The sequence below is a fragment of the Hermetia illucens genome, chromosome 5, assembly GCF_905115235.1.
Source record: "Hermetia illucens chromosome 5, iHerIll2.2.curated.20191125, whole genome shotgun sequence".
NCBI lineage: Eukaryota > Metazoa > Arthropoda > Insecta > Diptera > Stratiomyidae > Hermetia > Hermetia illucens.
In genome coordinates this window covers 107,952,660-107,978,323 of record NC_051853.1, presented here as the reverse complement: position 1 = coordinate 107,978,323, position 25,664 = coordinate 107,952,660, and the positions used below count along the sequence as shown (strand labels likewise).

The 25,664-nt window shown below is 41.4% G+C and overlaps 1 protein-coding gene across 5 annotated transcripts in view; it reads left to right on the top strand.

Annotated features, from left to right (window-relative positions):
* The window catches only part of LOC119657763 (blood vessel epicardial substance), a 372,124-nt gene that overhangs the window by 304,835 nt on the left and 41,625 nt on the right, over positions 1-25,664 (top strand). For all 5 annotated transcript variants that reach the window (XR_005250169.1, XM_038064831.1, XM_038064829.1 and 2 more), the window contains exon 3: positions 20,126-20,283. Coding sequence is in view for 4 of the 5 variants with exons in the window: in XM_038064831.1 (XP_037920759.1) it covers positions 20,126-20,283 (158 nt within the window). In the remaining variant the exon portion in view is untranslated. The remainder of the gene's footprint in view (positions 1-20,125; positions 20,284-25,664) is intronic.

Here is a 25,664-nt window from a genome sequence, read left to right as displayed (position 1 = left end):
ACCTCTGCCCGGGGACTAGCATGACCGAAAGTAGCCACAGATGGCAATCGCTCCATTTATATATAATCGCATGGTTTAGGTCTGAGGTTACGATGGATTTCACTTCAATATAATTCGCACTTATGTCGCGTTTGCGATTCTATATAAATGGAGCGATTACCACCTGTCGCTACTTTCGGTCACGCTACTCCCAGGGCAGAGGAGGGATTTCATAGCTCCCACATTTCCACCAAATTTTGTTCGGAGTGGTTTAGCCGTTTTGGAGAAAAGTGCGTCTGTGAATCGATTTTAATAAAGTTTTGTTTCACACAAAATCTTAAAGACCAAATTAATATGCTGTTTCATTTCTGAGTAATCACAATTTTAAAAACACTCTACTAATTACGCCCTAAGTGTGAAAAGTGCCCTTTACACTGCTCAATAAATAAGGGAATTGCGAACGCTAATTTAAAAAAATTATATTTTGTTTATTTTAAGCTACACAGTTTGTTTCTTGCTCGTAACCGTCCGGGGGTCTTATCATCATCATCGCCATTTTTCTGTCTCATTAAATACTTGTGCACCATATTCATCCACAAAGATGGCCTTTGCCGTCAACAGCACAAAGTGAGTTCAAAATGATATGCATTAATTGAGCTGGGTTAATTGTTTGTGGTACATCAAGGAAATAAAGCGCAGGTTATAAATATGGAATTGAGTGTGCTAATAAAAGTAATTATTTAGAATGATAGTTCGTCTTTGGTGCCAATCGGGGCGAATTGAAAATATGATAATTCTTAATTTGTTAACTAAGTTTTTCATTTTAATAATTTTTGGTTTCGATTTCAATTAGATCTTCTTTTTTTAAGCCTTTGTCCGAGACTTTCAAACCTCCATCTAGCGTATCAAGCCATCCTTGTTTCGGCCGATTTGTTGGTCGCTTGTCGCTTATCGCTTCGATGTTCAGACCAATGTTGGCGAGAAAATTTTCGTCAACGCGGATTACGTGACCATACCATCTCCGCCTCTCGCAATGTTTGCACCTTTTAGGAAACCCCACATCGATCGCGGATATCCTCATTTCTTATGCGACAAAAGTATACCACGCTACTAGTCCAACGCAACTTTTCCGTTTCCATTATCGCAAGACGCTGTTCATAGTCTTTTATAGTCGGCCAATACTCAAAACCATTGATTTCAATTAGATGGTATTTTATGAAAAGGGAATGCAGGAAATATCCTGGAATAGAAAGTAATGAAAATGAATATATTTGGAAAAACTGCTATGAAACAGAGGAACAAAAGATATCATTTTATGGGCTTTTTGTCATGAGTTTAGGGGCCTGCAATTAGTCAGTTGCACAAGACAATCTAATTAAGCATATTCTTATTGGTTACGTATAAACTGCGTGATAAAAACATAAGACTTCCAAGACTTGTCGCGTTCAATTCGAATCTATTCAATACTTCTATTTCTCTCTGCCCGTCTTTCTGCTTTTTATGTGTCCGGGCGTGAAGATATTCTACAAGATATTGGTCAATATTTTTACCTTCTACAGTAACTTACGATATTAAACCTTTTCCTGTGGAATTTCTGCAAAGTAGTACGTTACCCACTGACTGTGATTGCAACCGCTAGCTTCTTCCGCTTTCCCCGGCTTACCCTGAATACGCCCTACTATGGAGCGCTTTCGACGTTTTCCCTCGATTAACCGAAATAGAAAACAAGTCGGAATACCAAAAGCTGACGCTTTGGGTATAAACTTGGACGCACATTTTTCTATCCGTATATAGCTACAAATCCAACCTACTCCTACTCCTCCAAATTGTGCATTATATTTTTTATTACACCCATGCCGGGTAAATTTCTAAAATGTGAATATATACTATCATTAACTTTATTTGAGCAGATATCGGAACCGGATGTATTTTGAGACCTAGATTTCGTACAGATGCACCACTGTGATTCTTTTTCAGATTTTTCGGTTGAGTAGGTTCTGCGAACGAGACCTGTTACATTTTTTGATGGTCATATTTTGAGCCCTCACTCTTTTATGTTTCACCCAATATCAAATATGGGACAATTTTGAAAAGTACTAATTCAGACCTTTCAGTTATACCCCACATGATCACATTTTATCAAAAAAAATTTTGCACTTCCATTCACATGTATGGGTAGCCCCCCCCCCCCCCCCCCCCCCCCCCCCTTAAACTTTACACAAAATGGCGCCACTTGCTGCATGTAAAGGGAACATCAGATCACAGACTCCTACCAATTTTCTTGACAATCGGCCAAACCTTTTCCGAATAAATCGGGTGTCACAGACAGACAGACACCGACTCGATTCTAATAAGGTTTTGTTTCACACAAAACCTCAAAAAGCCGCTATCCAATGTAGCCATGCAAGTAAAACTTGGTTATAAGTATACTTAGTTGGCTGGCACCTAAAGATACTATCTGGGAAAATCTTGTATGCAAAATGTACCCAAACAGTAAACGGTACGAGTCAGTGTAGTTAAGTTTTCTGCTCCCTAGCTGATCCCTTAGAGATGGTATTTTTCTATTACTAAGGTAATATGGAAGTCAAATTGACCATTAGATATCTTTTTGTTATTACATGATTTTTGGAAAAATCGACTCCCTAAATTGAACGTGAATTTTCTGCGCAAAGGTTTGATATTTTTAGTCGAAATTATGTGTAAATTAGTGTACTGTAGTTTTTAAAAACGCTGATAAAGTTCTGTGTACGTTAAAGTTCAAAACTGATAAAATTTAAGGTGGCCGTAAACTTATGTCGCGAAGGAGATGGAGACTCTATCGCTCTATCCATACCTAACTATATCTGCAAGGCTATTAGCTCTGTATTGGAAAGGTTTGCCCGAATATTTGCTAAACTAGGCTGGAGTGTTTATTTGGTATACGGTTAATGCTCTGTGCTTTGCTATGTTCCATCATATTTCAAATTGCCAGCAACTGAAGGTCTGAAAATTCACCGCAATATCCTTTGTGTATCTTCTTGTCTTCTTGAGTCGCACGCTGGCACGATAAACTTGGGGCTCTGTCTAAGGGTATGCCAGTTATAGTGTTCTAGCCTATCCAAGCGGGTGTTTTCCTTATTTGTGAGCAGTTGATTTAATGATTATTTCATGGTCGCTAGAGGTGAACTTCTCACTTACGTGTTGAAATCTACGCAGCACTAGCAGGAGCTTGTTCTGTTCGTAGTTGCATTACGTCATCCAGGTTAAACCATATGCCTTAGTATGACTCACAATAGATGTCAACAACAAGTCCTAGGTCTAGGTCCTTTCGCTGCGACAATTTTCTCAAATAAATTTTTACTGGACGGCGGGGTCCGGATAGCTTTTATTATCTGCGTGTAGCGTTCTAATCATACTTATTATTATCCTTATTTTAATTTTTTCCTTCTTTCCTTGGGCTTTCTTAGATCAACCTTGACCGAAATTAGGGTAACGCCACTTGGATAAGAGATACGTCTAACAGCGCCGCAACAGGGAAATGTGCAAGACAAGCCATACAAGAAACGATGGAATTCTCAAATGCCGGTTTTGTTAGCTGCTACGCTCATCTTAGTGCAACAATAGCACAATATAAGATGTTTGATAGTTTGGTGTTGGGCGCTAGAAATCAAAGTCCTAAAATAATTGCCGACGAATTCAACGCGAAAAGCTGTTAGGCTATATCGTTGACGTGATATAATTCAAAACCTCGTCGGAGAGGCACGGTCTAGCAATTGACTGAACTCTACCTCTACAGCGACAACTAGGCTAACTAGGGATAAGGAGAAAGCGACAATTCAATTTTCTCTGGAAGTAAAAAAGCTAAGGTGATTAGCTGGTCTATCGCAATTTTCAAGCAGTATACATCCTGGCGGCTTTAGAAAAAGGGCCGAAGGACACAGCATTGGAAATGGAAGGTCATTCGTGTCGGGTCGGTCGGCGTGTAACTAAGGCGTGTGACATTGGAATTCCTCCACCAACTGAATTACTGGTGGAACTACGTAATCTTGACGTTGAAATCATCGTCTTTGAGTAAGGAGATATTACTTAAAGGCAAGAGGGAAGTTGGGTTTAAAATATCGGGATTCCGAAGTAACCTTAAAAAAGTCATATGGAAAAGCAGGTGAGATTGCTGCATGCAACTGTGCCTTCAGGCTAACACGCACCCGTAGAGCAATACCTACAGGGTTATAATGATCAAAATGCGTGGGTAAAAATTATTTCATGTGAGGGTCCCCCACTTCTGTTGAAAATAATCTGAAAACTTGTTGGCGCAACAAAAGGATGGTAGACCTCAGCTGACGATTCGATATCTGTAACCTAATGATTAAATATGGAGGTTTCACGACTTTATTGAAAATGAAAACGCTCCGAGATTGGATTGGATTCCGAACAAAGCCCTCTAGTTTGTTGCTTAGATCAGGATCGAGTGGCTCATAACCACAATTGAATCGTATCTGAACGATGCAGAAGTTGGCACCCGAAGCACTGAAGACCACATGCTGGAATAAATTCATATCCCCCTATCTGTCCTTAAGGCAATTATGAAGAGTGGTGTTGGAATTGGAGACTACTAACGTCCATCGAGTCCATTATGCGGTCCACACGATACGGCATGGATCTGGCCCGGAAGAAAATGAAAGTGCTACGCGGCGTTGTCACTAGATGTCAGAATCTCCATATTTGGATCGGATCAAAGGCACTTTGGATAAATTGGGTGGCTACTTAGCTCGGTTAATCGAGAGTTAACTCTCAAGAATGCGAACACATGATTCCGTTTTGGGACTCCTGCTGTGAAACATAATGTATGATGGATTGCTTGTACTTCGCTTGCCAGAGAAATAAAAGTTGTTTGGTTTTCTGGACGCCATACCGGCCAATCGCATATAGAACAGTATCTGCTATGTCACTAGGAAAGAGTTGTGCCTGAGATGGTAGTATCGGCGGGTTGATTTCATACGCTGAACGCCCCTTTTTCTGGGACATCATCAATACAAGCATTATGTTGCGTTATTTTTTACTGAAGAAATGTAATTGACTGGAGAGTGATTGAAGAGAAAAATTGATGCATGTTTGCTTGTTGAGGTTAAAAGTTTTCCGGAATAAATACTAGTTAGATGAGGGCCCTAATAGGAATATTTTATTTCATTTTTCACCGATTTTTTAGTTAATCTTCTAATTTCCCGCCGCCAGCTTATTTTTATCGGTTCTGTTTATGAGTTCCTATAGACATGTCCCGTTGTGGAGATAATTTTCACTAAAATATTGTTTCAACAAATGTCAGAGTGGGTTGAGAGAACAAAATGAAATATTGAGATATTCGATAAATCTTGTTTGTTTAATAATAAGTTGGCTTTTTGTTTTTTTCATTAACTTTTTATAGAGGCTTTCGAATGTATTCCATGTTGTTTTCATTGCCAATTTCAATTCCAGAAGCAAAGAAACGTTCATACAGCGCTTTACCACGCGGTTAAATTGAAAATTGGTACCACTGCCCTGGACTTCCATCATTTTTGGGGTCGTTTTTATTTGTCCATCACAGTATTTCCACTCCGATTCCCTATTTCAGCAATTGCTTCGCAGATTGTTACACAATGAACAAAAATGAAATCCGGACATCGTCGTATGAAATACGTAAGTGCTCAGAAAGGGGGTAATAGGAGTTGTGATTGTTAGTTAATACTCCGTGTGGAGACTTTTAGCATCATATACATCCTTTACTGAGCAGTGGCATGGATTTGACCAAATGTTGGATATATTCGGCTGGGTTTTTCCTCCATTATTCGAAAAGACATTCCATCAAGCGGTTTTTGTTTGGGGAGGGGGGATCTTCGTGAAGCCTACCGTTGATATAATCCTGCAGGTTCTTAATAATATTACAGTCCGAGGATTGTGGAGAGTGTTTGAATAGCTTCGGATAATTGAACACTACCACATACGTGTTTTTTACGCTTTATGTTTTCGGTCACTGTTTGGGCATATTTTGAATGTTTGGCAAATACCCAATTTTTTTTTAAATATCGATGTACATATTTGCATCCATATGCGCCTCCACGAGTACCACTTTACCCACACCGTCCATCCCATAGCAGCTACCCTACCATAGCACATTCCACTTTACTGTGATTTTCAGATTTTTCGGCTACAGTTTTGTGTTAGGATTTCTTTATGCTTTTACTTTTTCATCGCGGGAGGATACATTAAATTTAGAATCGTCGACAAAGAGTCACCCCAAAACGTTTGATCTTCAAAAAGATAGTTCCGAACAAATTCAAATTGCTATTCTTGATTAACTTCATTAATATAAGTTTTATTCTGTGCGGTAAATAAAATGCATGACTAGGGAAGTGTTACGTTAGGGTGTCTGTTCGTTGACGCGGAATATGGATGCGAATATATACATTGATCTAATGCCAACGCAAAAAACTTCAGTATATGTCAAACATTCAAGATATGCCAAAACAGCGTCTCGAAACATAAAGCGTGAAAAACACGTATGTGGTAGTGTTCAATTGTCCGAAGCTACTCAAAACCTCACCACAATCTTCGCAGTCCAATATTATTGAGAACTTGCAGCATTATATCGACGGGAGACTTCGCGACTTTGAAGTAAATATGCTTAATGGAATGTCTTCTCAAATAATGGAGGAAAATTCCTGCCGAATATGTTCAACGTTTAGTCAACTCCATGCCACTGCCCAGTGAAGGATGCATGTATATGATACTAAAAATCTCCATACGGGGCATTAACTAGTAATTTTTTGAGTTTTTAATGTCATTATTAGGCCTACAAATAAGTTCTGTCGGTTTTCACAATAGATGGCGTAGCTTGTTTTTTATTCCATTGATCCACATTCCCAAACATTCATCGGAAAGCTACTGTCAATAGGCACAAACGTCAGTAAAAATTATTTAATTGAAGTGTAAACAACAATACTTTTTTCATCAACGAAAATGGCCAATTTTGTACCAAATAATCTGTTTTTGCGCGGAGTTCTACTTCATTATTTCAATATGAAGAAAAAAGCAACCGAAAGTCATCGCATTTTGGTGAAAGTTTATGGTGACCATGCTCTATCTGAACGAACGTGTCAGAGGTGGTTTGGACGGTTTAAAAGTGGCAATTTTGACTGAGAAGACGAAGAGCGGGCCGGACGGCCAACAATTTTTGAAGATGAAGAATTAGAGGCATTGCTCGACCAAGATCCATCGCAAATGGAAGAAGAACTTGGAAAAACACTTGGAGTCACTCAGCAAGCCATTTCCAACCGTTTTTTTTTTTTTTTTTGGAGTAGGGTAGGTGAATGCGTTTACGCACAGAGTGTTGGACTCCCGCAACAGCACGCTGGCGGACTACCAACTAAACACCTCCCTGTCATCAGAGAACTAGCCTGGAACCGTTTGACACATTACTTCGGGCTAGCCCTCCCGCTCTCCCGGCTTTGGGAGCCTTCAAGTCAGGGAATTCCTTTCACCAACGGGAGGGGAGGGGAGGAAGGGAGTTGTTAGTTCAGGGAACCCCTTACCGTCCGATCCCTCTGCCGGTCGAGTTCAATCTTCTTCGTAGTAAGAAGAGCCCGAACATAATGCGCAATATGATTCCAGCTGCCAGCGCTCTTCAGCATCTCTCTGACAATGTTGTCTGGAGAGAGCTCCCCTGTGTTTGCATAAAGCTGCTGGCGGAGGCCATCCCACCTCTCGCAAGAGAAAAAGGTGTGTTCAGCGTCATCCGGCACTCTATTGCAGAACACACAATCAGGAGATCGCGCCTTCCCAACCCTGTGCAGGTAAGGCTGAAAACCTCCATGCCCACTTAGAAGTTGGGTAAGGAAGTAATCAATCTCACCGTGCTTTCTGTTCAACCACGGATCTAATTTGTCGATGAGCCGCGCAGTCCACTTGCCCCTTGGCTCATTTTGCCAAGAAACTTGCCACTCGTTAAGGGTGCGTTGACGTTCTTCACGGGCAACCACTTCTCTTAAGTTTTCGCCCTTACGGCGATAGATAGCTTTGCGCTCCTTGGCAAGGAGGGCAACGGGGATCACTCCCGCAATCACCATCACAGCCGGTTCGGAGACAGTGCGATAAGCAGACGCCACTCGCAAAGCTCCCCGCCTCTGCACTTGAGCTAGGCGTTTACGATGCATCTCCTTGTCAAGGGCATCAGCCCATACCTCCGCACCATAGAGAAGGACGGACTGCGTTGCTCCCATGAGGAGACGTCTCCTAGTTGATATAGGGTCGCCCACATTCGCCATTAGCCGACTCAAGGCCGCGACTCCTGCTGCAGCCCTGTCCGCGGCTGCTTTGATTTGCTCGAAGAAGCTCATCTTCGAGTCGAGCATTAAACCAAGGTATTTAACCACTGGTTTTGACTCTACGCAAGGTCGGGATTCTCCTTCTGGTCAGGATGACTACTTCGGTTTTCTCCAGCGCAAGGTTGAAACCGTGAGCAGTCATCCATCCGCTTACCCGTCGCATCAATATGCCAAGTCTGCTTTGCGCCTGTTCAACAGTGCGTCCGGCAACAAGTGCCGCAACGTCGTCTGCATAACCGACCAGGCGCGACTCTTCAGGCATATCGAGTCTCAGCAGACTATCGTAGGAAGCATTCCAGAGGTCCGGCCCTAGGATGGATCCCTGCGCTACTCCCGACGTGATTTCCATCCTCCTCTGGCCCTCTAGCGTCTCATAGAACAGGGAGCGGTCTTTCAGATAATCCCTCAATATCCGCAAGAGATAGCTTGGCACGTGAAAGGAGTTCTCTAGTGTGCCCAGCATATCTGTCCATCTTACGGAATTGAAGGCATTTCTGACGTCGAGCGTTATGAGGAGCACTATCCGTCGAGATCGGCGGCTGTGCGCCCCGGCTCGATTAAACGCATCTACGACCTCCATAACAGCATCCACTGTAGATTTCCCTGTTCTAAACCCGAACTGCCTTGCGGATAAGTCCCCGGCAGCACGGATCGCTTCAGCGAGTCTACCCCTGATGAGCTTCTCGAGCACTTTTCCGGCCGTGTCAAGCATACACAGCGGTCGGTATGCAGACGGGAGCTCCGGATCTCCTTTACCCTTACGGATCAACACGAGTCTGGCCACTTTCCAGCGAGAAGGAAAAATGCCCTCCTTCAAGCACGCATTGAACGCTTCGAGCAGCAATTCTGGCCGTTGGCGGAACACCAGTTTGTAAACTTCCGCCGGGATGCCATCAGGGCCTGGCGCCTTCCTGTTTTTCATAGTGAGAACCGCTTCTTCGAGTTCTCCCATTGTGAAAAGGGGGCAATCCACGAGGCTTTCCGCGCTGTTTACATCAACCCGTACAGGGTGTCTAGGGAACAATGCCCGCACAATGCGGTCCATCTGGTCGGTGCTCAGTATGCAGGGCTTCCGCAGAGCCCCGATTTTCCGAGTGACAAGCTTATAGCCAAGTCCCCACGGGTCATCATTTACCTCATTAACAAGGTTTTGCCAGCCGCGAGCTTTGCTTTTATTTATAGCGCTGCGGAGTCTCCTTTTTGCTGATCTATATTGTGCCTTTATGGTACATGCCTCCTCGTTGGCGTAGAAACGTTGTGCCAAACGGCGGAGCTTATGACACTCCTTCCGTAGGTCGGCAATTTCCGCCGTCCACCAGTACATAGAAGGCTTGTCGCGCCTGGGGCCTCTCCGGGGCATGGAAGCCTCACACACCGTCGTTATCAGATTCATCACTGAATTTACGACGGTGTCAGCTGCGACACCACCGCCCCCCGGAGTGCCCCCCAGTGCGGCCCTACCTGCTCCAAGAGCTTCGACGAACCTTCCGATGTTCACCTTCGCGACATTCCACACGCAGGGGGAACGTCGTGTTGGTGCTCGCCGGCAAGTAGCGTCAAACACTTCGAACGCAATGTACTGATGATCACTTGCCGAGAAGTCTTCTAGGACTCGCCACCCGTCCACCGATGATGCCAGAGATTCCGACGCAAAAGTTATGTCGGGAATGCTTCCTTCACAACCTGAGCGCCGAAACGTTGGCGTGGATCCGGTGTTTAAAATTACGAGCCCGGTTCTCGCCGCCATTTCCAGAATCCGTTTCCCTCTGGAGTCTGATTGAGGCATGCCCCATTCAAGAGCCCTGGCATTAAAATCACCGCCAACCAGGATTCGTCCCTCCGTGCTCGAAACGGCGTCCTCCAGAGCATCAAGCCGGCGTTGAAAGTCCGGAATCGACTCATTCGGCGTCAGGTAAACGCTAAAAAACGTTATCCCTAAACACCGGATCCAGGCAAATCCGTCCCCCCGGCCTTCGGCAAGAACGCGAAGTCGAACGTCGTCCCGAACCCAGATGGCAGCGGTGCCCGATAAGTCCAGATACCATGAGGACGGGTCCTTGTTTCGGTATTGCTCGCTAATCAGCACTAGATCAGCATTTACTTCCGCAGCGAACTGCTCTAGCAACTGGTGAGCGGTTGCACTCCGGTGCATGTTAATTTGCAAAATGCGAATCATGGCGTTCGCACCCTAGCCCTCTCCAATTCCGCCCTGAAGATCGGACACCGTCCCGAGCCCGCAGTGTGTGCGACGCTTTCGCCAGACGCACCACGATCCCTGCAGAGAACACAACTCTCGCTTTCCTTGCAAGTCTTCGCTTGATGACCCGCTTGGCCGCATCTCCGGCATGCTGTCCTCCTGTCCGGACCCTTGCAAGCTGCTGACGTGTGTCCATAGTCCAGACACCTGTAGCACTTGGTGGGGACTATCCGCATTCGTACCCTGCATACTACCCATCCGATTTTGATTCTCCCGCTGTTAAGGAGTTTCCTCGCATATTGCTCGGGGACATCCACCACGGCAAGTTTTTGGCCTCGAGCATTTACAGAGGTAATAGCTACCCGGGCATTGGTTACCTCTGGACATTCACGCTTTAGCGCCTCCTCTACTTCGACCTTTTCTGTGAGGCAGTCAAGATCCCGTATTTCCAGAGAGCACATGGGTTCTAGGCTGGAAACAAGGGCCTTCTCCCCCAATAGCCCCTTGACCGCTTCGCAGAACGTGCTCTTGTTGGTCGTCTTTGGGCCCAGTTCGACGAGAACTCCACCACTCCTTGTTTTCCGTATCGAAGACACCTCTGCTCCGTTCTCCTCGGGTTTCATCCTGTAGCGGATTTCACTAAGGACTTCCGCAAATGTCTTGCCTTCCGTCGGCTTAATGAGCAGAGCCGACGGTCTAGTCCTTCTTCGTTTCCTCGTTTTTTCCGCTACTGGCTTTGGGTTGGCAGCCTCCTTGTTTTTGGACAGACGTGTCTCTGGCGCCGGAGTTCGTTGTTTCTTTTTATCCTTTTTCGCCTTTTTTTTTTGGGCCTTGGAGACTACTTCGATAAAGTCTCCTTCAGGCACGTCGTCCTCTTTCCGCTTTTTCCCCTGTTCACTTTGCAGAGGGCTATCTGCGGTCCGTTTGACGCAAGCAGCATTCTCAGCGGGGAGTGCGACTGTTTCTGCTCTACAATCGTCTTCCGCTGCTCTCCACGTGCGTCTATAAAAGGAAACGCGGTCCAGTAGCTCCTCCAGTTCCATCAGCCCCATCAACCGTTTAAAAGCAACGGGAATGATCCGAAAGGTCGGAAGTTGGGTTCCGTATGAACTGAAGCCAAGAGACGTCGAACGCCGCTTTTTCACGTGCGAACATCTGCTCCAACGACAAGAAAGGAAGGGTTTTCTGCATCGAATAGTTACTGGCGATGAAAAGTGGATCCATTACGATAATCCCAAGCGTCGGGCAACGTGGGGATACCCCGGCCATGCCTCATCATCGACGGCCAAAGCGAATATTCATGGTGAGAAGATCATGCCGTGTATATGGTGGGACCAGCTGGGTGTGGTATATTATGAGCTGCTAAAACCGAACGAAACGGTCACGGGCAAACTCTACCGACGTCAAATGATGCGTTTGAGCCGCGAACTCAAAAAAAAAAAAAACGGCTGCAATACCAGCAAAGGCATGATAAAGCTAATTTTCAACATAACAATGCTCGTGTACATGTTGCACAGCCCGTTAAAACATATCTAGAAACATTGAAATGGGAAGTCCTACCCCACCCGCTGTACTCTCCAGACATTGCTGCTTCTGATTACCATTTGTTCCGGTCGATGCAGCATGGCTTGGCTGACCAGCACTTCTCCAATTACGACGAACTCAAAAAATGGCTCGATGAGTGGATAGCGGCCAAGCAGGCCAATTTTTGGTGCGATGGTATGAATTGTCTGAAAGATGGAAGAAAGTTGTGGCTAGCGATGGGCAATACTTTGAACAATGAATGTATAACCAATTTTTCACAATAAAGCTTCAAATTTAAAGAAAAAACCGACAGAACTTATTTGTAGGCCCTATATTTTTTGGCACTGCCTGGATTTCAATTTTGCATTCGAAAATAGAGTTTCTTTTGTTTTCCGCCCTTAGTAAGGGTTTTATTTCATCCTTTTTCGTGGATTCTTTTTGCATTGTATCCAATATACTGTACGTAACGTTCTTGTCAAAAAACAAAATACATACAACCCATTTTACGCCCTTTCTAACCATTTATGTATTTCATACGACGGTGTCCGGGTTTCACTTTTGCTCACTGTATGTATTTCGCTTTTAAGTTCATCATTGTTTTCACTTAACTATTACGACAATATTCTTATTCTTTTACTCTCGATATCCCAATTAATAAAGTAATCAGCCCGGATTTCCTTCTTTAGAAAACGACAATAAATTGTCATTCAATTTGGCCTATCCGGTCATTTTTTGCGCTTGAAATACAAGAAAAGTGGCACTTTCATGAAAATACATGAAATAAAATTGCTCTTTATCATCATCATGCGCCGTTTGATTTTAACAGATATTGTTTGTTGTAAAAACACCCCGTCATTTAGAAAAAAAAAGACTGCAGTGAAAAGTAGCTTCCCCCAATCAAAGTTTATTTTCTTCGTAAGAAAGCATATGGTACGTGATTTGGGTCAAGTAAGAACTCCTATTTATAACCGTAATTGTAATTATAGGAAACGTCACAAAGCCCATTAGATATTCGAAATATATTGGAGACGTTTCTCTACCTTCAAAAGCTAATAAAGATAATATGATTTATTGTACTATTGATGGAGAAATAATGTTTTCATACATTTTATTTGAGTACCAAGATCAAAAGTAATTAACCGTAGCTATAACGTCTGTAGATATTGTCAGCATAATCCTTTTTTTTCAGAGAGTGCCAATCTTATACAATAAAATCTGAATAGCCCTTGATCAAATATAAACTCTATTTTAGATAACATTTCTATGTTTTTTTCCGTTCAATCAACTTTAACTATATATGATATCTTCGAAGCTATAATTTTCTAGAAGAAGACGGTCATCACCAACTAAGAAGTTAAACCAATTAAGGTGCTTGCTCGACCGTCACAGGGCGACCAACTCGTCGGCCATTCTGGTTTAAGGATTTCCATTGGAGCTATCACCACTTCTTTGGAAGTTTCGAGTAACGGTGGCTATTTGGCCAAGGCCCATGACTCGGTGAGAAGGCAAACAGATATCACCAATGTAGTTAAGGTGTTTGAGAAAAGATGTCGTACAATCCGCCACGCTCTCCGGGCAAAGCAGCGTCGAAAACGTCCACGATAACAAGAAAGAATAGTATCGGCGACAAAATGCACCTTTGTCGAGCCCCGTTTTGGACTTCAAATTCCTTCGAAATTTTACCTCGATGTAATATATGATAGTATGCTGCCGACCGGTCAGCAAGGGAGGTTCCCACGGCCGAATGACGGTAGTATCCCGAAAGCGGACCGTGTTGAGTCTACGAGATCGAGGCTCTTTGCTCCTGCAAGAAGATGTGCGATACTCAGGCAAAGAGAAACGACTATTAAGAGATGATTTCATCTGAGGCCAATACGATGATCTCCCGTGTTTCCCACGTCTAAAAGATACCTGATTGCTGATATTGCTGATTGCAATGTGGTCAATTTGATTAGATATACTTTGGCAGTTGTCCAATTTACCTTATACAAACTCTGTGCTCAACGTCGTATCGAGGCGCTGGAAGCTATAGAAACCCACAATCCTCTCACCATTGTCTTTGCGGTTCTCAAAATCACGTTTTCCTATCAAATGTCTCAGACATCATCAGAGCCCACCAACACGATTGTAATGTCACCTTTAACTGGTGACATGGCAAATTTATAAATATTTTCAAAGTTAATTTTTGTTAATAAAAATCAATTTAGATGTTTTAATTGTTTGTTAATATATAACCTTGGTATGTAGTCAAAACATTTTGAAGAAAACAGGTTACAACACTTAGTGCTACTTTTTAACATTAATTGTCATGAGATCCTTTTTTTTTGCATTTTATTAGATCTTATATGAATAAAGCAATAAATTTAGCACTTTGTTCTTAAAATCTAATTTAAAAAGAAACAGAAAATAGAATTTTTGCTTCTGAAAATTCTGAAAGTGATTCAATTTGACAATTTTTGCACAGCGGGCGAGAACACTGCAAACATACGGGATCATAACACTCGATACGCGTGTACACAGTCATTTTGTGCAATTTAGGTGGGCAAACTTTGCATGTCCTTCGTTTGCCTTGAGCCTTGGGCAACTTCTTCGACCATGTCGGCGCCCAGAACTCGCTTCATTTTACCACCACTCGTAACACATTCGGTATGCATTATATCGGTATGCGTATGCGTTATGCAGAATACGACGCTTGGCATATCTAATGTTTTTAGAAAATCTCCTTTTTCCATAATCTTGGGTTGACGCATGTTATATAAGCGTTTATGCCGCTAAAATTCAGAATATGATAAAACACCACCATTGGCCATCTTCTGATTCGGCGGCTGCTGGAATAAATGAAGCATTTGTTGTCTGCTTCGTCAATACCTCCTTTGGTTGAGTTCTAATAAAGGAGAATGATTTCAGGCTTTATAGAATCATCGCCAACTTCGTTATGGTGATGCTTTGAAAACACAAGCACTACAGCTCTATTCTTCTTTGGCGTGTATGAGCACAAAGTTGTTTGGTTTGTAAAACCATACAAAATAGGCTCAGGTTCTCGATTTTTTTTGCAGTTTAAATTCGCTGGATATTTCGCGTTTATTTTTTTTATAGTACCTACATAAGTAAGCTTGCGTTTTGCTAGTTCATCATCGAATTCTACAAAAGAGAACCATTTGCCGGCTGTCACATTTCGGTTACTTCCTTCGGTTGGCTTTGTCAACCGCAGAACACACTATGTATGTTCGAGAAGTTTCTTATCTTGTGCCGTCAATCCTACAGCATCAGAGACTTTTCCAGTATAAACGTATCAGTTATAAAAATAGGCATTTTTGAATCACATAGAGATCTTATGAGTCCGTATTTACCAAGTTTCTTTGGCATGTATGAAACCATGTCACTTCTTTCACGGAATTTCACTAACATTTCATATACAGTAACGAATTCACTCACTTCGTATACTTGTTAATTGTTAGCAAACTTGTTGAAAATAAAGGATGCAACTGTTATTTTTTATTTATTTTTTTCCCTGTCGGCACGATCGTCTGGTTTGTCAAAACGTAGACACAGTAGCAAAACAACAAATCTATTTTCTGACAAGAAGTACTTAAATATCTCACAACCTGTTTGACTTTAAGACTGCCGAATATAGTAAAAGATCCAAAAACCTTTAGCTCAATCATATCCATTTCAGTTATGGCATATTCTGACGGGTGAATTTTATCCTGCAACTAGAGATTTTGCTGTTTGTTCAAGTCAAAATTTGTTGAAGCATTTCGCTATCAAATAGTTTATTCCAGATGTCCAAAGGGTTGCCATTTACCCCTTGGTGGAGTATAGCGCGTTAACCATACCTACGCGCCATCACTCTCCTCTACCGTTCTACGCCCTTAAGGCGATCCGCTCGTTGAGTATCTTAGGAGAGTGGATTACACTGCATGGCATATTCCGCAATGCAATTGTCGCCCTCCTTAAAGTGTGACCTTAGAGTTTGTCCTATCCACTGCCACTTCCGTCTTCCTAATAGAGTGCTTACGAGTGCCAAGCCTGTGCGCCACCAGTTCTGCGTTTGAGATAGTGTACGCTGATGACACGACGTATTCAGGTATTTCTTCTTGTCGTCGATGGCGTTCTTCATGCTGCCGAGTCCGAAGGACGTAGATTAGTTCAATGGACAATGACATCTCTCATCAAACACCTCAACTAGGTTGATGACATCATCGACTTATGGAACTTGGCCAAATTGCTCTGGATTTGGAAAAAAGGCAAGCAGAGTTGGACTGAAGATAAACACCAACAAAACCAAGGTTCTCAGTCTGATGGGTCAACACACTCTCCTTATCTGCATTAATGGGCAGAGCATCGAAAGCGTCAATCAATTTGTATATTTAGGAAGCGTGGTTTCTGCGGACGGTGGCACCGAACTTGATGTTGGCTGACGCATTAACGGCGCAAGGATGAGCAATTATATTATATTGAGGTGTACGTACCCTAGCATTAGGAGGCGTGTTTGACCATTTCTAATGATTTTTCCTGTAGTGGGAACGGCAAGTTGTCTTCGTCTTCAGAAATATCGCGGCCAACTGAAGTGATCAGACTATTCTCTGAGTCTTTATCTTGATCACTACCATGACGCTGTAAAACTTCGCTTTATCAGATTATCAGATCGGTCTAACGCTAGCAACAGAGTATTTATTTTCTCTTCAAATGGCGGACTGTTTACCCGCATCACTTTTCATTTTGATGTCTCAGCTAAACTCGTACTCGGGCCTTGGTGTTTCTTACATTTTTCTGTCATTTTGCACTGAAGAATATAAAAATAATAATAGTAATCTGAAAAAATATTTTATATTGCAAACAGTTCGATTTTTTGATAAATATTATTCACGTGTTATACAATCGACAACAAATCTATCTCGATCGATTTATCACTAAAACAGAAGCTACTAAGACGCGGTGAGGTGGTAAGTGGGGGGTAGGTGGTCAATTCTAAGAATGTGTAAAACGCGCGACGTTTGTGAGACTCCACGTCACCAGTTAAAGGTTAAGAAGTCTTCCCTGGACTGTATTGTGTTGCCCGTAGAAAGCCTCCTATTCCTCTGCATCAGAAGTCTTCGTTTTTGCATAATATTGCACTATTGAAATGTTCTTCATTCTGGACCGGAATCTCGCGATTAATATCCACTCTTATACCGGTTCCCAGGATATGAGTGCGCATTTATCGGATACAGTCAGCATTAATCCAACACCGCATTCACACTTACTCCCACATGCGTAACAGAGCAAAATGCCGCATTGAAAAAGAGATAGAGAGAGGAATGCTCTTCAGATCTCCACACTCTTACCTCGCTTAACCCTAGAAATTGCCGCTGAGGTAAGAGTGGGCGAGTATTCTGGAGGGCATCGATAACGTTAATGAAATCAAAAGGTGGCAGTTGAAAAGCCAGTCTGTGCGGTGACCTTTCCTGATAAACATAATAAGATTGACACCTGCAAGCTAGTTCATGATTCTCTACTCTTTTTAATCGCCTTTTACGACAAGCAAGAAACACTTTGAGTAAGTGTTAAACCAGTCAGCCCTCAGGGTGGTACTATCTCAGCGGGGTATCAATCTCTCGGCTTAATTGTATGTAAATACTATTATTCGGAGTGAAGGCCTAAGTTTGGAACCATGTATGGGGGAGTTAAATTCAGACCACAATGTCCTCACCCGCCACATGCCCCGAACTTTCAAGGAAAGTAAAGCGAGCGCACATAAATTTAAGTTTTTTGATTTGTAAACAGAGTGAGACAAATAAGGAAGTACAGTCAAGCAAGCGTGTGTAACTATTGTTTCATAATCAATGAAGGCGTTTCATTGAATTAGGACAATAGGAAGCAGAAATTGAGACTATAGAAAATCCAGCTATGATTTCGGCCACAGAATTAGTCTCACAAGGTTTGCATAAAGCCATAAAGCACTGAAGATGCTCGATTTAGAGGTTCGACTATACATCTACCTCCCGAGCTCTGTTTTCGATTTATACTGTTTTCTAATGACTAGCAATCTTCCTCTATCGCATCACTGTTTAAAGTGTTTGCGATAATCGGGGATATAAAATATATTTGATCGTACGCAGCTTGCATTAAAAGGTATCATCGCTATGGGGGTCCTTAGATGCTGTCGTCAGCAGTTCCAGTTTACTTTGGAGCACTTGATTTTTATTGGATTAATAAATAATAAATATGGGGCAAGTAGTATACATGTAGAATATTTGCTTGTGCAATCTGAAAAATAAATTACTATTGGACCAATAAAGTCAACAGGTATGGAAATTAACTTGGAGGACAAATTTTGATCAGTTTACGGAGTTTCTTGTGTCCTCAATTTTCAACGCGATTAATTTATGCAAAACTACTATTCACTGAGTGACTTGGACCTAGATTTCAGCTCCACTTTTCAATGTCACATTTCGTTTTGATTTTTATTGCCCCTTTGAAATTAACCGAACGATGGGATGTATGGAAATTTAAAGACTACAATTTATTATCTCTTTTTAATTAAATCATCGACAGTTTGAAATTACTATAGATGAATTGCGCCGGAGAATCACTTATTTTCATTTCTGTGTACTACAAGAAAACTTACTGAAATCCTTTATCATTCTTCGTTCTTTTAAATCTAGTTGACAACTTATCTTCATCTCTACTTTACCAATGGGATTTAGCGAAGATCATCAGCCGTCCTAGTTTAGAAGCCACTATTTTTACTAATAATCTTGTATAACATTTTTACTCGTCCTTTCCACTGCGGTAACTGATTTAATTAAGCACAAGGCTTTCTAGGTTGAACTTATATTCAGTACTTCATCTAATAAACCACGAGGCATCATATGTTGTCGCTTTTAGAACTTCAAGCAGCAGAACTACAGAAAATTTGTTCTGTTATTTATTCATAATAATTAACACTCTGGTGTGTTGTGGTGGTGTGGTGTCCAATTATTATACTTTATGGCTCCTAGTTTATACTTCTCTAAGAGAAAAAGAGAAGGCAATTGAATAAAAATAAATAAATTCGGTATCCTGTCGAAATTGATAAGACTAGACTGACCATGACCAATATGCGAGGGCAAATAAAAGCAGCAGCAACTACGTGATCCGCGATGGAAATGTTAGTGCATTCACGTCCACCCAACTATTGGCCTACACTGACGATATTGACATTATGGCAAAAACAACTCGAGATATACAGTCTACTTTCATCCAGATCAAGCAGGAAGCGCGAGATCTTGAGCTGAACATTAATGAGGGCAAGACGAATTTAGGGTCCAAAATCACAACCGATAACAGCGATGAAGATGAAACTCCCGCTCGGTTGTTGGCTGCCAACAAAGCCTATTTCAGTTTACAAAAACTGTTTCGCACGAAACGTCTCACCATAGATATAAAACAATGATCTTGCCAGTCGCTATGTATTCCTCGGAAACTTGGGTTCTTAACAACAAAAATTGCGAACTCTTGGCCGCATTCGAGAGAAAAATCCTCCGAAGAATTGTTGGCTCCTTACATGAGGATGGACGATTCCGCAGCCACTATAACGATGAAATCTATGAACGATATCACGACCGTCTGGTTGTAGATAAAATCCTTCTCAACAGGTTGCGGTAGGCGCGTCATCTAATCCGTATCGGTGAGGAAGATCCAGCCCAGAAAGTTTATAAGGGCAATATCTGTGGTAGAAAAAGAAAACGAGGCAGATCCTGTCTAAGATGGAGCGATGGCGTCGGTCAGGAAGCTAGACAGCTTTTAGGGATATCGAATTGGTGGACGTCGGCCCAAAACCGGGATGTCTGGAGTTTCTTACTCAATCAGGCCTAGACCGGATACCGGTTGTTATGCCGTTGATGATGATGAATTGAATAAGAACTATACTTCTGTATATTTCTTACGAAAGCCAATATTCCAAAAACAATTTCTGTATAATTTCGAAGAAAATAGAATATATTGGAATACAAGTATCTCTACCATACTGAAATGGCACAATATTTTATGCTTCTGAATATTTACTCATCAAACTTTAAATAAAAAACTTACAATTGTGCTTATAATTTTTATTAATTTATTTCAGGTTTACGAAGCTTTATTTAAACCGCTGAGGGTGTCAAGGCATCAATTCAAAAAAGTACTGAATTGTATGAAACTGGTGCGATCGTTAAAGTATCAGGAAGTTTATGCACAGGAGAAAGTGACAAAAGTAGACAGTTTATCTCTGGTGTTATCCGGAAAGTAAGTATGTTTGGTGTTTTGTATCTATCTTATGTATTTTGTATTAGTTTTTCTATCAAAAAGTAATTGTTGAAAATAAATAAATATTGAAATAGAAAAGTAAAATATCTGAAAGAATTAGGACAGCAGTCGGACTTTGGTTAAATCGTCGATGAGGAACGAAAACTAAAGGCAACAAGAATCTAAAAAATGTCATTTGTTATTTTAATGGCTCAAACCCCTGATCGCCAAGCTTCAGAGGTCACATAATCACATAATTTGATACAATATGCTAAAAGAAATTTGTCTATGATAAAATACACACATCTACTCGACATTTGATTGATAATTCAAGTGGTAAACTGGGATAGCTGCAGAAGCGTTTCAAAATTTAAGATGTATATATATATATATATATAATTCTGACCATGAATCTTAAATTTAGATTTACTTTTTTCATTAGAAAGCCTTTGCCACGGTAAAAGTTTAAATAACGATTGCTCGTAAAAAAGCAATTAACAAGAACTTGGAAAATGGGAACCTGCCACCAAATAGATAATTAATAAAGTAAGTGGATTCGTTTCACAAGAGGGTATATGTAACTGCTTCCGAAAACGCTGTATTTTCTATATTCCAAACTCTTGCAAGTCTGACGATATTTAACATAAATGAAGCCAATAGGCAAAATTATAAATCTAATGGTTACAGAAAATCAAACAGGTATAACTTCTCCCTAAACATCTTGTTGAGCTTGTTAAAGGCTCTTACCACCTCTCTTTGAGGTTAGTGACGTCAAATACAGAAATAGACGGAGAGTTCTACATGAAAATTTATATGACTTGTTGCACGAAAATTTTTAAAAATGTAAATGGTTAGATTGTTGTCGGTGAAACACACGCCGAACAGTCAGAACGTTGGCTAGAAGACTAAGACGTGGGCGGGCTGTCAAACCTGTCAAATTTTCGTCAAAAGCATACTGACGCTTGGACGATAGAATTCTCGCATAGATGTCCAGCAAAGACTAACAAAACAGGCAACATTTGTCCTAGGCTAGGTGGAAGATAAAAGACGTAAAAAAAGATAGAAGATGTAGAATTTGCATATTAAAAAGTACTTTGACAATTCGCATTTATATCCTTCGCGTATAGAGGGTCCTCCGCGTTTGCCCTTACAGTTCGTCCGTAGAATAAGTTGGTTGTTCTTTCCTCCATGGGAAGTTGTAGCATATGTAGAAACTGTACTCAGACTTACCCTTTCTAATTAGACAATTTCTTGGTAATTATGCCGTTTAACATGAATCAGAGCAGGTATTGCTCCATTTTTGTGTGCTAGAATACCACTTTTTCTGCGCTTACATATACGATTTTAATACAACTTCAAAAAAACGCACTTTTAAAACTGTTGGAATCTAGTGATTTAATAATTGATCTTGTTTTTGTTGTTGTTGATTTTTGTTTGTCCCCTGCACCCGGCAGGCTAACAGTCCAAAATGGAGACCTGATGCCGCATACAAAGTGGAATAACAGAACTAATGACAGGCACTGAGTCTATGTTGCCAGAAACACACTATTGTTCGGGCCCAAAGAAGGCCAAACACGTATTCATTAAGTTCGATTATCAAACCGACACACAAACACTTTAGTTTCAGAGCCTACCTAAACAGGTTGGACACGTGTTGCAAGCTTGACAAATGCTAGTCATTAATGTTTTAAGGTTATGAAAGTTTAGGTTACTGAGTTGGTACTAATTAATTTGAGTTTGATAATATTTAATTTGGGAGTCGATATAGGTTAGTGCTTTAAGTCATTATCGTTGTTTGATAATGATGAACAGGATGCGTTTTTCCAGTGTACAGTGTTGAGATCCGAAAAACGGTATGCATTGTGGAACCTAGGCTATACGGGTGTTGAGATCCAGAGGACCTGCCCGCGGTTTCCATTCAAACAGCTGAACCGACTGGCTGCGGCTTCCATTTAAACGGGTTGCAGCCCAGAAAACCGGTAGAAACTTGACGCACGAACACGTAGGGGTTGCTCGATAGTCAAAAAGTAGCTAACAAGGTGTGGTTCGGATACTTCCTCGCGCTCTATTAAGCACAGCGAACCGTAGGAGCGCCAAGGTATATGAACATCTCGATGCAAGGGAAAGGGATTGAGAGGGCAAGAAATGCTGTACCGATAAAATGTAAAAGAATCCATATGTGTTATAATCTGACTTTAGCCACTTTAAAGAAATATAAAAGGTCATCAATCATACAGGGATCTCTGCTCAAGAAGATTTGTTCAAGGTTAAAAAACTTTTTTATATCATCTACACTTAAACCGAAACTGGCCACAATCCTTGCATCGAAAAATTTGGTTTTCCTAACCTTTATCCGTTTATCCGAGTTTATGTTTGCAAACCTCTTGAGAAAAATTTTATTATATTTGTGATTTGTCTGAAGGCGATTCAGTAATTTTTCTTCGGAATATGTAAGTGTACGTGGGGCTTCCAGTTTAATTATAGGTAGAGTTACGTGAAGGCTGGAGAAAAATGGTCCTTTGACCCGTTTTCACCCCATTCTCTATGGCAGTGTTTCTGTATCGCTTTAAGAACATCCCCCGCGGAGGGTTCGACCAATCGACCCCAAAGTCGTACGATAGGCGAGTTAATAGAGTTCAATTGGTCCCTTACAGAGGACGTCCTCTTTACCTCCCTACCTAAAAAAGTGATGGATTTAACATGGGTGAAAGTGTGGTCATTAATTTTAATGAGCAATGCTTCTTTGGAAGGAGATCGATTTGGATTTGGTTAGATTAATCGGTAAACCCAATCTGTGGGATTCAGCGATGAACGCATTCACCAGCATTTGCAAACATTTAGAAGTCGAAATCCAATAATCTCCAGTGGCCAATATGAGAAAATCGTCCGCATATTGGAAGATTTCAATGCCCTCAGAACATTTATTGTAACTGGATGCTGTCTAAATATTAAATATCATTAGACTTAAAAAAATGAATTTCTGCTTTATATGATAACATTTTCTTTTGTCTTTCATTTGTCTTTTTAAGGTTTTGTCTGTCCGTCTGTCTGTCTGTCTGTCTGTCTGTCTGTCTGTCTGTCCGTCACACGCATTTTTCTCGGAGGCGGCTGCAGCGATTGACACCAAATTTGGTGGAAAGCTGGGAACTGTGAACGCTCACGCATACAGTGAATTACATCCTTTTACAACGAATTTAAGGGGGGGTCCCCATACATGCAAAAGGAGGGTGTAAATTTTTTTTTCATCAAATATAGTCATGTGGGGTATCAAATTAAAGGTCTCGGCCAGTACTTTTCGAAGCTGGTCTTAGTTTTTACATTTGTTGGAAAGGTGGGGAGTGCAGGTGGTTGAAAGTGACCATTCCTTTACGGGGGCCATTCTCAGAAACTACCAAACCGAAAAATCTGAAAAAAATTGAGAGGCTGCCACTATATAGTGCCTGGGCTCCGAAATACCTTCCACACTGATATCTGCATAAATAAAGTTAATAATAGTATATTACTATAATTTTTAGTAATTCGCTGCAGAACCCCCCTTAAATTCATGCTAGGACCACGAAATTTCGCAACAATATAGGGTATAATATAGAGCATGATCTTACCAAGTTTGGTGGAAATCGCACTATTACTAACAAAGTTATAATACGTCAAAGTTGTCGCTTCTTCGCAAATTCAAGACTATAAATGTCAATATCATCCGAAAGTGGATATTCCCACATAATATATGCATATATTACGTGCTGCGTACTAAGAAATACACAAAACCTTTCGTACCTGAAGCGTCCAGCTTCCGGTTTCCCGACTTGTTTACAAAATTAGTGGCAGTCACGGTCCTGGAAATGTAAAACATAAAAATTAAAAAAAAAACACTGAATTTCGCAAAAAAGCAAAAAGCAAAAAAGCGAGAGAGGATCAAAGGATGCAAAGGAAAGTGGAAAGAGGAAGAGGAAATCCTCAAACCAAAGAGTGATTAATTCGTCTTCATTTTTTTTTGAGGATGCTGGGAGTCCTGATTCCACATCCCCTTGATGACGGACCGGACCACTTGGGAAGCAAATTACTTCCTCTCTTGTGGTCCACGGACTCCTTTTTTTGTGGATAAACACTCAAGTTCAAAAAGGAAAGAAAAAGTTTTGACTAACGGTTTCGTCTAGTGCAGTTGCCTCTGCATCATCTGCATTATCAAACGCTGCCTCACCTCTGCCCTGGGAGCAGCATGACAGAAAGTGGCGAAAAAAAATCAGTTCGGTCTGGTGTAGGTATGAACTTAGGATGGATTTCATTTCAATATAATTCACACTCAAGTTATGTTTGCGATTATATATAAATGGAGCCAGGTGAGGCAGCGTCTGATGAGTTGCCTCTGCCCTGGACGAAACCGCAACTTTTGATCAAAATGTTTGCAGACAAATGTAGAATTATAAACTTTTCCCTCTTTGGCATTACTGAAACGTTGAAACCTCATATGCACTTTTTGTTTCTCACAAAGTGTATTACAGATCTCCACAGTGAACCAGAGAGGGGGGAACGAAACGGGGAAGAAGGTTTTCCAAAAAATGCTAAAACACCCTGGTTGGATGATCGATTTTCTAACGCATCATTCCAAACGTCTGCTTTGAAAAAATCATTCAGATTTCGGAAATCAGCCTTGTGAAAGTTGAATTTGGGTGTCTTGCGAGACGGCAGTATGTTGGATCGATTAACATAGAAATCAACTTCCAGATGCGGATGATGAGCATCAAGTTTAAGGGAAGGCGACTCGCTACAAAATAACGTGAACCGATTTTCAGAAATGTTGGTCAATATCAAATCGAGAATGTGTCTATTGTGATTGCGATTAACATTGAATTGGGAGGCCGGAGCGAAAATTCATGATCAGAGCTAAGTGCGAAGAGGTCAGATTATTAGGGCGGATGAGAACACCGTGAAAATTTTGTCATTCAATTAAAATTGAAGTCTCCGCAAAGGATGAAAAGTAAACCAGGATATTTGACTAAGAGGACATCCTAAACTATATCGAGAAATTCCTCCATATAATAGGCTGGACACGAGCAAGAAATGTAGATACTAATAATATAAACGGAGCACTTTTTCATAAAGACGGACACATAAGGATATAATGGGAGGAATAGAAAGATGTTGCCTAATGACAATTAAAACCCCTCCCTCCGTGAGTTTACTCGACATTTGCAAATCACCATCGCAACGAAGGACAGAGTAACCATCAAGGAGCTCCCCATTGTGTATATTAGAATTGAGCCAAATTTCATACCTAAGATGATGAGCTTGTCGCTGAAAGTCCTTGATGAAAACGCCGGGAAGTCAAAACGAAAGATGATTCAATCCCTTTAAGTCATGTGGGTAGGATATTTTGAATGACG